We start from the raw sequence: 16,293 nt of genomic DNA, 5'->3' as shown, positions 1-16,293 counted from the left end.
GCACACACTCCACTGCAGAGTGAATATCTCATTCAAGAAACAAAATGTTTGAAAAGAACATAAGAATGACATTAGGAAAAGATTGCTTTATGTTAAGGCAAGCATGAATAGAAAGAAACAGCAGTGCATTTCTAACGAATGATGAGATTCAGCTGTCTCATTCCAAATATATGGTGAAGAGTGACTTTATAGGTGGCACAGTGCATATAAATTTACTGGATACAGTGAACAAATGATGCCAATCCCAGTGTGATACTTACACATTTAGTGCACAATACACTTATTACTTTGCTGTGATACAGAAAGTTTTGGAATCATAGGGTCATTATGCTCTGAGAAGAATGGAAGACCACTTGGAACACAATGACCTTGGTATTTACCAGCTACAGTAGTTCCTCACTCCGGAGCTGCACTACCATGTAATGGATCTTCAGACATCATGAATTCAGTAAGATGGAGTGACTGGGCATTAGAAAATGGTCCATGATTATGTGGCAGTAAAAAGGAGGAAAGGTGGGGGATCCTTTGTAGGACAAATTTTCAAACATGTTCTTACATGAAGACATTCACTCAGGGTAACTGAAGGCTATTGATAAACATTGATAGAGTTAACACCAATGATCTAGAGAAGATTTTGTTTGAATCTAAAAAAAAGTGATTCTTTGCATAGTATTTCTAATGACTGAGCTTCAAGGGAATGAATACATGTCAGGATATTGATTTTTTTAAGAATCGTATAGATAGGTATCAATGTATGTTTGTTTTAATGATGTTTGTTTAACATAACATATAGTCTGCCAAGGTGTCATGAAGATTGAGTGTTCAACAGAATTCTGCAATGAAAGTTGTAGAAAACGTATTTGGTAAGAAGGCTCAAATTCAAAAACATGAAATTAGAGCTTTGACATAAAACCATAACTGAGTAGATTAATGGAGAGGTTCTGAAACTTGGAAGAGTTTAACTTCTGATTAGACGTAGTATTCAGTCTTGTGTATAGTTAAGCTGTTCTTTAGAAATTCATGACATGTGATTCTCATATGTGATGATACTAATGGTATATTTGTCAAGAACACCTAAATCGCAGTTTTTGAGAATGTTCACTATGCGTACTCACACTTGCAACACAAAACACACACCATTTTATGGTATAAATTAACCCATGTTGACCTTGCTCTAACTGTGTGTACATTCCACAGACTACTTATCTTGTATCAAATTCCATTACATGACACCCCCAATGAAGCAATAAATTCCTTTATGATGCTCCCCTCCACCACTACCACAACAAATACCTTACTTTGTACCTTTACTGAACTTCTCATCAGCCTCACAGTTTGATGACTGTATGTCATGTGGAAGACCACCATGTCAGCTCCTATCATATTATGATTCTTATTACTCAGATATATAATTTGTAACTGCGCCTATTAAAAACATTGTCCTTTCCCATGCACTACAGTTTTTCTGGTCCTTTCAAAGATGATTTATGAGAGCATAAATGTTATTCTTCATATCTTGGGAATATAATTATTTTTTCAATATGATGAAAGAAACTCTGAAATTGATGTACTCCTTATAGAGAAAGATGTATGTAGAACATGACTAAACATACACAACCATATTAAGTTACTTCAGTCTGTTTCACTTTAATTTCTATGTTTTCAGTTTTTCTGTAACCCATCATATAACCCTTAACGTCTTTATAATTCTACTTGATTGAGACACTCCACCTTCCTCTTGATGTCTAAATGAGGAATTAGACTTTTCACGTTATGTATTTTGTGTTTCTAATTGTGTATCACGCAGCATTGTATTGTATGTGTGTATGTAAAATAATATAGAGTTTAGCCATATTTGGTGTCCATGTTAACATATATGTCATCCTATAACTAGTCTGGTGAGCCACTTTCAGGTCAGGCAAAGGCCAGCAACAGGAACACTTATTTTCTTTCACATCCTTGTGATTATTTATTTTATTTTGACAAATTTCTCATGTGAGGCAGTAAAGATAAGTCAGATAGTCTTGTTTCCTTCTTCATTACTCTTTTTCTCTGGCATTCTACACTGTTTCCCCCCTTTCTCCTTGTCTCATTCTTCCACATTATCTCATTCAACTTTGTTCCTCTCCTGTTTCCATTTTTATTATATGTTTATGAAAACATTTGCTTGTCAACGTGTTTTTGTATGCTGAATACTGTGGTAACCTTTGCTTGGTGCTACTGTTTTGATAACGCTTGCCTTTTCTATTTTTCTCTAGTATTAGCTTCTCTGGCATCTGCACCGAGTACCGATATACAATGAATTGTTATCTTTCTTTGCTATTAGTTTCTCCTATTTTATCTGCTCTCCATTTATAACACACATATTTGTCTATAAAACTTTGAAATAAATCTATTTTAATGGTTAGTTTCAATAACATTTCACACATTATGGAACAATTTTTTGTCAGCAAAGTAAGAAAAGGAATTCATACCTCCAAAACTACAGTGGCAAAACTATGAAATTTGGTTATAAGTAATATGACTGCAAGTAACAAGTTTGATTGTGAATTTATTGAACAGGGTAACAGTTTTATCTGCATTTTTGCATCTTTCCACATTTTACAATAAGACACAAGATAAAGACAATATTATGAACAGCCTGTTTCAAACAGGACTAAAATATATGATTGGTGGTACAAACAACTGTAAATAATGCTTTATTTTTTTCAAAACTCTCTTGAACCTAAATTATGTACAAAAATATCTGTTCATATTTATGTACATACACACAGTTTTATACTCCCTTTTCTCTTTCTCTTTTCATATGTTCGGACAAAGATGCTCTCTCTCTCTCTCTCTCTCTCTCTCTCTCTCTCTCTCTCTCTCTCACACACACACACACACACACATACACACACACACACACACACACACACACACACACACACACACACACACACACACACAAACCTCAAACAGATATATATATATATGTATATATACATACAGACACACAATCATTGTCAACAACAAAATAATATTATGAATCATTTACCAAATACAAACTGGCAGAAAACCATTTTTCATTAGAATCAAATACTTTAGTGTAATCAACTAATTTTAATAAAATGTATGTGAAAACAGACCACAACAATCCATTTGTAGAAAACTTCATCAATACTGCAACAGTCTCTCTGATTAAACTGAACAGACATAATGACAATTATTGTCAAAATATGCTAAAAACAATATATAACATATCTGTAGGTGTTCTGTATAATTAAGTGTTTTAATATCACTTTAACGCTGCCAGTTATATGTAAAGCTTTCATTTAAACATTACAACAAGAAACACTTTCAAAGTTATTCTTGATTTTCTTGGTCCCAGACAGTTAAAATCAGCAACAATATAGCATCCTTATATTATGATTACAACAACGCCTATTGAAGGCTACTTTCGTTGTCTAAACATTGCTGACAATCAACTCTCAATGGGAAACTGCTCAATGGGCACTATGTTTTAAGTATTACATATAACATTTTCTGAAATGAGAATAAAAATTAAGTAACCTCCATAGATTAAAAAAAATTGAGATTTAAATGTAACATACAAAATGTAGGTATTCTAGGCTTCTAACTATGAGCTGTAAAAGACAAATATAGCAAAATGTAACGGACAATTTAAGTGCTCTTTATCTTTTATAATTTTTCTTCTTGAGGCACAATTAACACCACATTTTCAGCAAACAACATGTAAGGCAAGTGTTTCAAATGGCACTCATGCAACAAAGTCTGCTCTCTCTGTTCTGCTGAAAATATTTATTTTGAAACCCTGAGTAGGCACAACTGAGCAACAACAAGTGCTCATTGTCTTCGGCAATAACAGAACTAATAGTCACATGGCTCTTCTTTGCTCATTTCTCACACATGTTTTTCTGGAGCACTTTTATTGGAAGATTCCGCATGGCAGTAAGGAAGTTCACACAAGGGCAATAGGTGACTGAGGTTCCTTACATGCTGATTCTTCATGGACCTACTGTAGCTGTGAACCTAACCATTCCAAAAATGTTTTGTTATTTTCCTTTTTGTGCACGTTGCGTTAGCGATTGTTTTGCCGTTGACATATAACCATTGTTTACACCATTGGAATAACAGTTGGAATAAGCTTTTGAGTATTCATTTGCATAATCAGATATCTGCTGGGCATTTCCGTTAACTGCAATACCATTTGCACTGCTGTCTGTATTCTTCTTCTGATCATCAAGAGGCTAGAAAAAAAGAAAAAAATGATATATTGTTTCTGCACACATTCTATATAATACAGAAGCTATTGTTGTTGGAAACACTATAACTGTTCAGTAAAAGAAATTTTGGTATATCCATACTGCAGCATTAAATATACTAAAAGAAGATTATCAATTATAGCTTCAGTATTGTTGCACACCGTGATGAAGTAGACATGAAAACACTATGGTTCTAAGATACTATGTAAAGTTTGCAGCTGTTGTAATATTTTTTCAACAAACACACAAACAATTTCTAAAGAAAAGAAAGCAGTTAAAAAGCATTTTCAAAATGTTACAACTTTCACACACTTAATCATTGATGAAGCAGTACTCATTGCAAAAGATTTCTACAGAGTGATTCATTTTTATTACTATTGGTTAAAAACAGTCTTGGTAGCAATTTTAGTTTTGTATGTGGCATAACAGCAAACCAGTGCTTAACAGTATTGGTTAGTAACAGTCTTAGTAACAATTTTAGTTTTTTTTCTTACAAAAAAAACTAAAATTGCAACCAAGACTGTTATTAACCAATACTGTTAAGCACTGGTTTGCTGTTATGCCACATATGGACTGGAAGAATTCATTTTCATAATAATTACAAAATTTATTCATTTATGCTTTACTGAAGGTTACAATATTTAGGTGTTAGAAATTGCCACGAAAAGGAAAGAAATATTAACACATTAAGCTAAAAATAGTTCTTTTCTGACAGAGTCTATATCAGAGATGATTTAATGAAGGGTTGAGCATTTCATAGCTTCTGTCTAATATCAACTGATAACTGAACAAATACTAGGTGAAAGTTATCCTGATGTTCATTATTATGATAGGATACACCTCAATCACACAAAGGGCATATAGTAACTTTCATAATATGGTGCATTAGTATATAATTTGTACACAGGAGGAAGTCCTGAATTATTGATGGATACTATGAAAGAAAACTGTATTAGCAATTTTAATTTTTATACATATTGATCATAATCAATCAAATGATAAAGAATGGGAACTCTCTGAAGGCCATATTTGCTAATTATAAATAACTCTTGCTGTGGAAGAGTTCAAGATGTGTAGGTGCTAAGACAGAAGTTAAAAATAATTTCTAAAGTATATAATAGTTCCTACAGTTAGGAAAAATGTGACAGTGATCTTATTGTCAAAAGCATGGAGGAATCATGATATGGACCTAAACTAGGCTTCAGTTAAAGACAATAATAATTGAAAACAAAGTAATAGAGTGCTTCCTATTTTATATTTTTGGTAATAATATGCAAAATATCCCCTTTGGTAAGTAGTAATGTAATGTAACAAGAAAGAGGGGCCATAATGATAACTAATAGGGTGTTCATCCCGTTTTGCAATCAGTATAACCATTTCAATGAAGGTAACTATTTGTGATGTCTGTGACATATCTTTAGCATTCACAGTTATTATAAGGTACACAATGAGAACACTGTTTTAGTGTTGATGACAGAGCAGTAAACGTCTCTGAATGAATAATAAAGATTTGATTGTAAAAGATTTTTTAAATTGTGGGGGTTTCTCCTTCTTTTTATGGTTTAATGAACTATTGTCAAAGAGATCATCAGGCTGAATCATTTATTAAGTTTTGTCAAAAAATTTATATGGGAGCTGCCACAGTCATTTGTAAGCAAAGATACAATTGTGATCATAAAATGTAGGGTTCACTTCCGTATTACATAATTTTTGTCTGCCAGATCACTGAAGTAGCTTTAATTAATTGAACTATGTTTTCATATTTGTTCACATCACAACTTCACAATATTCCAGAAAAATGTTCACTGTTGATAATTCTGTCTAGTCTGCAATCTTCTTTATATTTTGTTTAATCAAAGGATGTGAAACACATCTTAACCTTTGTTTTAGAAATTTCATACTAACCATGCAGGCTCCAGAATTTTCATCCTTGACTTTCTTAGTGTAGCTTGCTCTATAGAAATCTGAGAACAAGAAGAGGAACATTACACCATGCAGGCCTATCCAAACCATAAATGCCTTTGGATAATTGCAGTCTATGAACAATAACTGGAACTGATGTGCAAATATGAGTACAAACTGCACCTGAAACAAAATGAAAGAAACAATAAATAATAAATACTAATGGAGCTTTATGAACTGTTCTCTCTACATAAGTCTTAAATATGCAGGGTTATTATAATTAAAGTTAAACTTTCAAACCATTGAAGAAATAACACCACTGGTCAGAATGACGTCAAATTGCAACAGAATATTATTGGAGAAGGGGGAAAATGTCTAGCAGAAGAAATATAAATAGTTGCAAAATGTAGCAACAGACGGTGCTGTAACCATCATAATTTAATAGTGGTGGACTACAAATGACAAAAGAATCATACAACAATGCCTAATGTGTACATTTCACATTAAACAAAGTGTACTACTCAGTGTGTATGGGTGTGCAAGTGTGATACTGTTAGTTACGTAAGCCGCTCCACCACAGCGAGGTCATATCCCATCAGATGGGAAAAATCGGCTTTTAATTATCCTGAGGTCAAAAACCAAATAAAAAGCATCACTCACATTGGATTTTAAGTGTCCTGAGTCCAAAAGCCGCATAAAAAGCATCAATCACATTGGTTTTTAATTGCCCTGAGGTCAAAACCAGCATACAAAGCTTCAATCACATTGGTTTCTAATTGTCCTGAGACCAAAAACCACATAAAAAGCATCTATCAAAATCAAATTGGATTATTAATTTCTGTGTGACTGGCACAAAATATATTCAATATGCTGTCCACCATTTTCTGCAACAAGTTGAAACCAAGAAACAGCACATTCCACAACTGATCGAAGTGTTTCCATGGTCACGTTTGGAATGTGTTGTGCAGTGCATGCCTTCAATGCAGCTAAGTTTGGAATCGGAACACTGAACAGAACATCTTTCAGATAGCCCCACAGCCAGAAGTCACATGGATTAAGGTCAGGTGCCATCTTGCATAAAAATGATCCCATCCACACTGTTGGAGAGCTGGAATGATGTGGTTGCACTAAAGACACTCATAGCGCTTATCAGTGGAAGCACCTGTCTCTTCAAAAAAATATAGCCCTATGATAAATGATGGCATAAACCCACACCATACAGTGACCTTTTTAGGATTAAGTGGTACTAGTTGATTTGTGTGGGGATTTTCTGTTGCCCATATTTGACAATTCTGTATATTGACATATCCTTCCACAGCCAATCATTGTCCACTTCCATGCGACCAAGAAATTCTAAAGCAAAAGTCTCTCTTGCTGGCAGGCCAACAGGAAGTAACTAGTGCACATGGGTAATTTTGAATGGATAGGAGAAAAGGATGCTTCGTAGGATTTTACACACTGTCCTCATGGGTATGTCCAATGTTTGGGCAATTCTCCATGCACTACACATTTACACACCACCACTCGTCTCCTCCTGCCCTGCTGTGACCAATGCTTCCACTTATGTCGAATCAATTTGTTTCCTCCCTCTACCAGGTTGCACACCAAAAGAACCTGTCTTTTCAAATTTCTGAATCATTTCCTCCAGATCCACCGACCAATGCCTGTTTTTCAAACCCTTGAGTTTCTGGAACATCTGCAGTGTGCGCAGTCATCATTCTTGCAATACAGCTTCACAAACAGAACGTGATCCTGCATTGACACAGTCATGACGAATGTCGCAAATGCGGAAGGAGGAAAATCCTTGTACCTGGCATGTTTATATCAACTTCAATGGGTTGTGCACATGACAGGTGTTTTTATTTACATATTGTGACACATACAGAACCATCTATTGATCAATTTTCACACTATTTTTTTTTTCTTCTGCCATACATTTTCCCCCTTCTAGGATAATACTCCATTGCAATTTGACATCATTCTGACCAGTGGTGTTATTTCAAAAGTGTTTTGAAAGTTTAACTTTAGTTATAATCACCCTGTACGTCAACATGACAAACATCACAAGATATGTACCTATAACCTGATGGAGCACATAATGACTACATGACATTAATTTAGCAATTACAAGCTGAGAGTGTGCCAGATGTGCCACAACTGTGAGATTTCTACACAGTACATATCACATTTAGTAGTGGTGACTTGGGGCGCCAAGGTGAGGGGGATGCCAGGTGTACCCATGTGCAACATTTGTATACAGTGTATTTCACAATCACTGATGCAGATGAACATGTTTGAGGGAAAAGCAGGGAGGGGGACAGTGCCAAATGATAAGCAATTCACGTGGAAAAAATGTCCTCAGACCAGCCCTGCTCATAAGAATATGTTTGGACATTGATTATCCAATGAGCTGGTGCACTATTCTACTGCAGTAGCCAACCATTTAAAAGGTGTATAAAAAGGTTTAATAGGCTTCAAACAGTATATAATAGAAATTGACTCTAACTGGCTTGTGGATAAAATGTCTGTGACCCCAGGCTGCATTATCATAAGGCACATCATGTACATGGCACCAACATCAGCGAGAATGGTATCTTATTAACAATTTATGCTCTCACTCCGTTAATACCACTAATCAACTCAATTATAAACTGAGATATGACAGAAACATGAACAGTGTGATTTACTTACATATTTGCAAACATCTACTATACAATTAGTGATGTGATAGTGATGATTGGGAGAGTATTTGCTGTATTGTAACATTAACAGAATGACTGTTATGGGTCTTACACACATATACCACATATGAGTTACTGAATGCCGATCTCATCATCATCATCATCTCAGCCTTTTCCCACATCATGTGGGGTTGGCGTTGCTGTGCTGGATCCTTCTCTTCCATCAATGCCTATCCAGTGCTTCTTCTCCGAGCCATCCTTTCTCCCATACGTCCCCTGCTACCTTGTCTTTTCATTTCAGCTTTGGTCTTCCTCTTCTCCTTGATCCTTCGATTTCTAGGTCTTCAACTCTTCTCCCCACGTAGTACTCCCCTGTTCTCTGCAAATGTCCACACCATCTTAGCCTACTTTCTTGGATCTGCTTCCCTATGGGCCCCACTTTCACTGTTCCCCTGATGTATTCATTCCTTAGTCTATCCTTTCATGTCACCCCACTCTTCCACCTTAACATTCTCATTTCTGCCACTTCCATCTATTTCTCTTGGGCTTTTGTAATTGGCCTAGTTTCTGCACTATACAGCACTGCAGGCCTTACCACAGACTTGTAAAGTTTTTCTTTCATTCTGCAGCTAACCTTCTTATCACACAGTACTCCTTCACTTTCCTCCAGTTCATCCATCCACTATTTATCTTGTACTGTATTTCGGCCTCCAGTCCTCCATCACTTTGCATGTAAGAGCCTAGATATTTAAATTTCTTGACCAGCATCAGTTGTTTTCCTTGCAGGTTAATGTATGGATCTTTGGCATCCTTTGTACACATGTACTCTGTTTTCACCCTGCTAATTCTCATTCCCCTTTCCTCTAGAGCTTTTCTCCACTGTTCAAGCTTGTCTTGAAGTGCCTCCTGGGTGGGTTCACAGATTACAACATCATTGGCAAACATCATGCTTCAAGGTGCCCATTCTTTCACATTTTTGACTAGTACACCCATGAAAAGGTCAAAGAGATACAGGCTGAGAGCAGATCCCTGGTGTCCTATTCTCACTGGAAATGCCTTTGTTGCACCTGCACTGCTCCTGACTTGTGTCACTGCATGTTCATAGATGTTTTCTACCACCCTGATATATTTTTCTGGCAGGCATTTACTTCTCAGACATCTCCATATCTCTTGCTCGGCACTCTGTCATATGCCTTGTCAAGATTGATGAAGGCCATATGCAGTTCAGCTTGTACTTCTCTGTACCTCTCCATCAGTTGCCTTAGTGCAAATATTGCATCGGTTGTTCCTCTTCCCAGCATAAATCCAAACTGTTCTTCTCATACTTCAGTTTCTAGATGCACCCTCTTCTCAGTTATCCTTTCCCAGATCTTCATTGTGGGGGACATAAGTTTTATCCCTCTATAATTGTCACAGTTTTGGATACCCCTTTCCCCTTATATATGGGAACCAGTATACTGCTTCTCCACGCATGCGGCATTCTTCCCCTTTTCAAGATCTTCTGCATTAGATCCCTGAGAATATCAGTTCCCTGTTCTCCCAGACTTTTCCATGCTTCTATTGGGATTTGGTCTGCCCCTAGACCTCTCTATCCTAATGGAATCCAATATGAGACCCCTTAAATTGAATTTCAATGCAATTTCTGCATTAAGCCTTGTTTTGACTGTCAGTTATTGCTTGCCCTACAAAGCGGTTTCCATGAGTGGGCATGATATTTTGCAAAACAAGCCAATGACATGGAGGTTATGTGACCAGTTCGACACTAGTGAAGGCGTCCGGTGTCTTGCAGGTTTAAGAAGTGGAAAAATGGTGGCCATCCTGTCCAAGTTAAGTAACTTATGTGTATGTTCTTACCTCTTGCTCTCCCCCCGCCTCCATCTGTCCAACCCCAGTGGGGTTTAAGTAACCAACACCCATAATTAATAGCAGCTGTTTAAAAATCATATCTGAATAGTGAATCAGACTATTCAGTGACTGTTAATTGATTTTACAATTCTGTACTTTGTGCATATTGAATCACAGCGGGTTCATAATTAATGCCAGCTGTTTATAAGTCATTTGCTGAAAATCTGATCAGAGAATTTTGGCCAAATGTAGCTGATTATTCAGTGACTGTTAATTGTTTCTAAAATTTTGTATCCTGCTGTCTACTGAATGACAGTGGGTTCATAATTAATAGCAGCTGTTTAAAGGTGTTTTGTTTAAAAAATAATCAGTGAATTTTGGCTAACTGTAGCTGCTTATTCAATGACTGTTAATCATTTCTACAAGTCTGTATTTTGCTGTCCACTGAATGACAGTGGGTTCATAATTAATAGCAGCTGTTTAAAAATCATTTGCTTGTAAATTGATCAGTGAACTTTGATTAACTTTCACTTATTAAATTCTGTATTTTGCTGACTACTGAATGACAGTGAGTTCATTATTAATAACAGCAGTTTAAAACTCATTTGCTTAAGATCTGATTAGTGAATTTTGGTTAGCTGTAACTTACTCTTCAGTGACTGTTAATTGTTTTTAAAATTCTGTACCTTTCCTGTCCACTGAGTTACAGTGGGTTCATATTAATGGCAGCTGTTCAAAGGTCATTTAGTTGACAAAAACTGTTCTGTGAATTTAATTAACAGTAGTTAATTGTTTTAAAATGCTGTACTTTTGGTGTATACTTAATGCTTGGTGGCTCATAAGTAGTGGTAGCTGTTCAAAAGTCATTTTTATAAAGTCTGCTCAGTCAATATTACTGTTAATTGTTTTTAAAACTCATTTGCCTTTAATAAAGGCAAGTGATGTATTAAACATGGTGAATGCTGAAGCAGTTATGTGGGAACCCCAGTCCTTCCATTAGGGTGACCCTATCCCAGATCTTGCCATCTGAATTACTAATTATCACTATTATCTGCTGCATGCATCCCACATTTTTCATTTTAAATCTTACTAGTATTTTTATAGCTATTAAATGCACAATCACAAATTTGCAGAACTATCTGTATGGGATTACGAATCTGTATGGGGCTAGGAGATATAATTTTATTCTTTTTAATCCAATTTAAAATAAGTTTTATGTAAATGATTACCATGATTTATCACACAACTTTTACCTTATTTCTGGAGTTTGAAGATTTAATGTTACATATTTAATGTGTTTTATAAGATATTCATATGTATTTTATAGTGACTGTATATGTCTGTATGAAATCATTGATGCTGAATTTCTTTCTGACAGGAAGTTCACAATGCCTTTGTTATCCTTCTTGTACTTTTCTTAATCTTTATCATTTTAGTGAAATACATATTGTAAATGTTAGTTCAGTCTTTCCAATGTGAGTCATTTCATTAGGATCTAACTTATTACATTGAAGCAGAAGGGGACAGTAAGTTCTTCATGTATGTCTGTGTCAAATGACATGGATGTCAAATAAGACATCAGCTTACCATTTGCATTGTAGTTAGATACTTCTTCCACCAGATGTATTTCTGGTATTCTGGACCCATTGCAGATACCATGTAGTAGAAATACATTACGATGTGCACGAAAGTATTGAGCAAAGCAAAGAATGTGCTGTGACCACCTGAAACAATGTACCAAAAGAATACATTACTGAAAAATGAAAAGGTGATTTTTATTAAATGAAGTCAAGACTGAAAACATATTCCAAGAAACTATTATGGGAAAAATAAGTGGTATTTATTTTACACTCAGAGAGATGCTAGGCTCCCTGCATCACTGCTTCAACTATACAAGTCATTCACTATTTATTGATATACACATTTATTATCAAAATCAGGCTGAAGTATTCTGCATTTTATGTGCTAGACACAGCGCTGTATTTTGTTAAAATGTATATGGCAAATTAAGACAAAGTGAACATGCATCACATGTTTCTGAAAGCGTAGGCTATATTACTTTTTGTGTTATGATCCAAACAAATCACTCTAATTTCCAAACACTCAAAAACAACTCTCATGAGTTTCTCAAGTTTGCCAACAGACTTCAGACCTATTTTATATATTCAAAGCTCCTCTATAAGCTTTCAGTCTCAGTTACAAAGATCATAAAATCCAGACAGCCTGCATGCATTAAAACTTACAGGATGTGTAGAATAGTGTTCAATGATATGTAATTACGACTGTAAAGAGATGGTGTACAAAGTGGTGCTGCAGTTTCCTCCCTTGTGTGATAAAAATATCAGTATTCTGCAGACAGTGAAAAGACATCAGACAATGAGAAAGTGCAAAATCAAGTCCTGTATGGCTCACTGATGTCACAGGGTATAATATCAGCAGAATGATTGATCTCTGGGAAATATGTTTATCATAGAATGGTTGTTGTGGATCATGCTGTTATAAATGTACTGTATGATCAGAATCAATGGATAAAAGGTTATATCCAGTAGCACACATTAATTAATCATCAGATTCCCATTCTTCCTTCAGTTTACTGGTATTGAGATCCTTGATGAAAACTAGGAGTCTTGTGTAGCCTGAAGTGTTTCACCAACCTCGCTTTTGCTGCTACCCATACAAAATAATTTGTATGCAGAAAGGCTATAACTTTTTTTAAATTTCTCTTCTTCTTTAGCCCTACTAGTGAAATGTATTCAACAGATCATGTGTAGTTTATAACTGTTACATTGCTAATTTTTGCTAGAATAAGGCCAGGGAGACTGACTCACAATTTCTCTAGGTGGGATGATTATTTGGGCTACTTAGGACCCCATTTGAATCAAGGGCAACCATGCAATAGTTTGTGTGTGTATGTGGGTGGAGGGAGGAGGGGGTGAGACCGATTGGTATTTAGTATTTTTAAAACTGTGAAAGATGAATGGCCACTTTTAAGTAGCTACAAGAAAAGGTCCAGTTCCCGCCATCTTAAAAACCTTTGTAATATCAACTTTTAAATCCTTTTCTTGAAAGAAAAACATCTGACTTCACTGAACTTTTTCCTTCATTTGAGAGCTGTGGGAAGAGGGGCAGTGGTGGTGGCTGAGTGGCTGATAGAAGCACTTTGTTACAAATATTGGTCTCCATTTACATTCCATTATAAGGTGGGGAAATAGAAGTGCCATTTGTTCAAGTAATTCTCACACAACTACAGTACAACTGATGGTACAGAGGTTGTCAGCTAATGACTAGTTTGTTCCAACAGTTATCCACACTAATGGCACATACCTTACACTGTGGATGAGGGATTTTTATACAGTTTCATTCCATCTTTACTATCCAAATGGTTAAGCTAAGACACACATTCCAAATGACACAACACTTAACACATGGATCAAACGGCCATTGAAGCACAGAGGACTGGTGGCTTATACTAGGCCACTGTTAAGGAACACTTGGTATATCAGAAACAAAACCAGCTAATTCTGACCGGACTCTTCAATCTGCTGCCATGTCATCTATTCAACTATTTTTAACAGTACACCATTTATGTAAACAAATAAATATTTTTTTCCAAGAAACAAATATTCCTGTTAGTTTTTGAAAACACAACTGACTACCTTCAAATTTGGTCACATTCTTGGGACACTGGCTCCTGTAATGTGGGTGTGGTGAATAGGCAGCCCATACTTCTGGATCTCCTCGACCAATTCATTATTCCAGAACAAAATTGTCACTTTGCATGGCTAAGCCATGTCTCTGCAATATCCTTTCTTCCAGGAGTGCTGTTTCTGCAAGGTCTGCAGGAGAGTTTCTGTGAAGTTTGGAATGTGGGAGATGAGGTACTGGAAGAATTAGACCTGTGAGGAAGGGTTTGTTAGTCGTGGTTGGGTAGCTCAGATAATAGAGCACTTGCCCATGAAAGACAAAGGTCCCGAGTTCGAGACTAGGTCTCGCACACAGTTTTAATCTGCCAAGAAGTTTTAATCCCTTGTTTATTTAACTTTTGTATTGGGAGAAGGCATAGAGAAACAGGTGTTGTTCTGTCATACATAAACCACATTCATTGTCTTTCTATAAGGTAAAGTTTTCTAACAGCAGATTTAATTTGCTGCATAAAAACTGGTGATAAATAGCACCTGTTAATTTACCATATCTGGTAAAGTATTGGTCACCCACAATTCCTGCCCATATGTTGATACTACAGCAAGCCTAATGCCTTGCTTCTATAATCACTCAAGAATCTGCAATAGCCCACAGTATGATAATTTATCATCTCGCTTTGCATGAAGCCTTACCTCATTCGTAAATAAAATGCAAGCTGTGAACTGCAGATATTCAGTGATCCATCTTAGAGTCCATTTGCAGAACTGCAATCAGAGTTAATGGTATTCTGCCTGGGAACTCTCACACGCTGTAAGGGATACGGATAAAGAAGTAACTGCTCATGAAGAACTGATCATGGAAGGGTGCTGTCAGGGCTGCAGCCAGGTTTTTATTTATTTATTATTATTTTATTTTTGGGCTGGAGGTTATTGGACAATAAATCCTTAGTTGTAAATTGTAACATATATACTAACTTATAAAGCAATGGAACATGTTGTTGTGGTCTTCTGTCCTGAGACTGGTTTGATGCAGCTCTCCATGCTACTCTATCCTGTGCAAGCTTCTTCATCTCCCAGTACCTACCGCAACCTACATCCTTCTGAATCTGCTTAGTGTATTCATCTCTTGGTCTCCCTCATTTTGCTTTTGTTGATGTTCATCTTATATCCTCCTTTAAAGACACTATCCATTCTGTTCAACTGCTCTTCCAAGTCCTTTGCTGTCTCTGACAGAATTACAATGTCATCGGCAAACCTCAAAGTTTTTATTTCTTCTCCATGGATTTTAATACCTACTCCGAACTTTTCTTTTGTTTCCTTTACTGCTTGCTCAATATACAGATTGAATAGCATCGGGAAGGGGCTACAACCTTGTCTCACTCCCTTCCCAACCACTGCTTCCCTTTCATGTCTCTCGACTCTTATAACTGCCATCTGGTTTCTGTACAAATTGTAAATAGCCTTTTTCTCCCTGTATTTTCCCCTGCCACCTTCAGAATTCAAAAGAGAGTATTCCAGTCAACATTGTCAAAAGATTTCTCTAAGTCTACAAATGCTAGAAATGTAGGTTTTTCCCTTCCTTAATTTAGCTTCTAAGATAAGTCATAGGGTCAGTATTGCCTCATGTGTTCCAACATTTCTACGGAATCCAAACTGATCTTCCCTGAGGTCGGCTTCTACTAGTATTTCCATTCGTCTGTAAAGAATTCGAGTTAGTATTTTGCTGCTGTGACTTATTGAACTGATAGTTAGGTAACTTTCACATCTGTCAACACCTGCTTTCTTTGGGATTGGAATTATTATATTCTTCTTGAAGTCTGAGGGTATTTTGCCTGTTTCTTACATCTTGCTCACCAGATGGTACATACGTTCTTCTAAATGTGAGCACATATTTTAACAGACATAATGTTACATTTTATTATATGGCAAGTCTGAGCATTATTTTCAATTACTTCATTG

At 36.1% G+C, this 16,293-nt stretch overlaps 1 protein-coding gene across 3 annotated transcripts in view; it reads right to left on the bottom strand.

The window, feature by feature from the left end:
• Positions 1–2,531: 2,531 nt before the first annotated feature.
• The window catches only part of LOC126299408 (elongation of very long chain fatty acids protein AAEL008004-like), a 589,530-nt gene continuing 575,768 nt past the window's right edge, over positions 2,532–16,293 (bottom strand). For all 3 annotated transcript variants that reach the window (XM_049991293.1, XM_049991295.1, XM_049991294.1), the window contains 3 exons: positions 12,281–12,417; positions 6,171–6,350; positions 2,532–4,250 (listed from right to left, as the gene is read on the bottom strand). In XM_049991293.1, coding sequence (XP_049847250.1) covers positions 4,056–4,250; positions 6,171–6,350; positions 12,281–12,417 — 512 coding nt within the window. In that variant the 3' untranslated portion in view covers positions 2,532–4,055. The remainder of the gene's footprint in view (positions 4,251–6,170; positions 6,351–12,280; positions 12,418–16,293) is intronic.

The sequence above is a fragment of the Schistocerca gregaria genome, chromosome X (assembly GCF_023897955.1).
Source record: "Schistocerca gregaria isolate iqSchGreg1 chromosome X, iqSchGreg1.2, whole genome shotgun sequence".
Classification (NCBI taxonomy): domain Eukaryota; kingdom Metazoa; phylum Arthropoda; class Insecta; order Orthoptera; family Acrididae; genus Schistocerca; species Schistocerca gregaria.
Note: the sequence above shows the minus strand (reverse complement) of the source record. Positions and strands in the feature narration are given on the sequence as shown.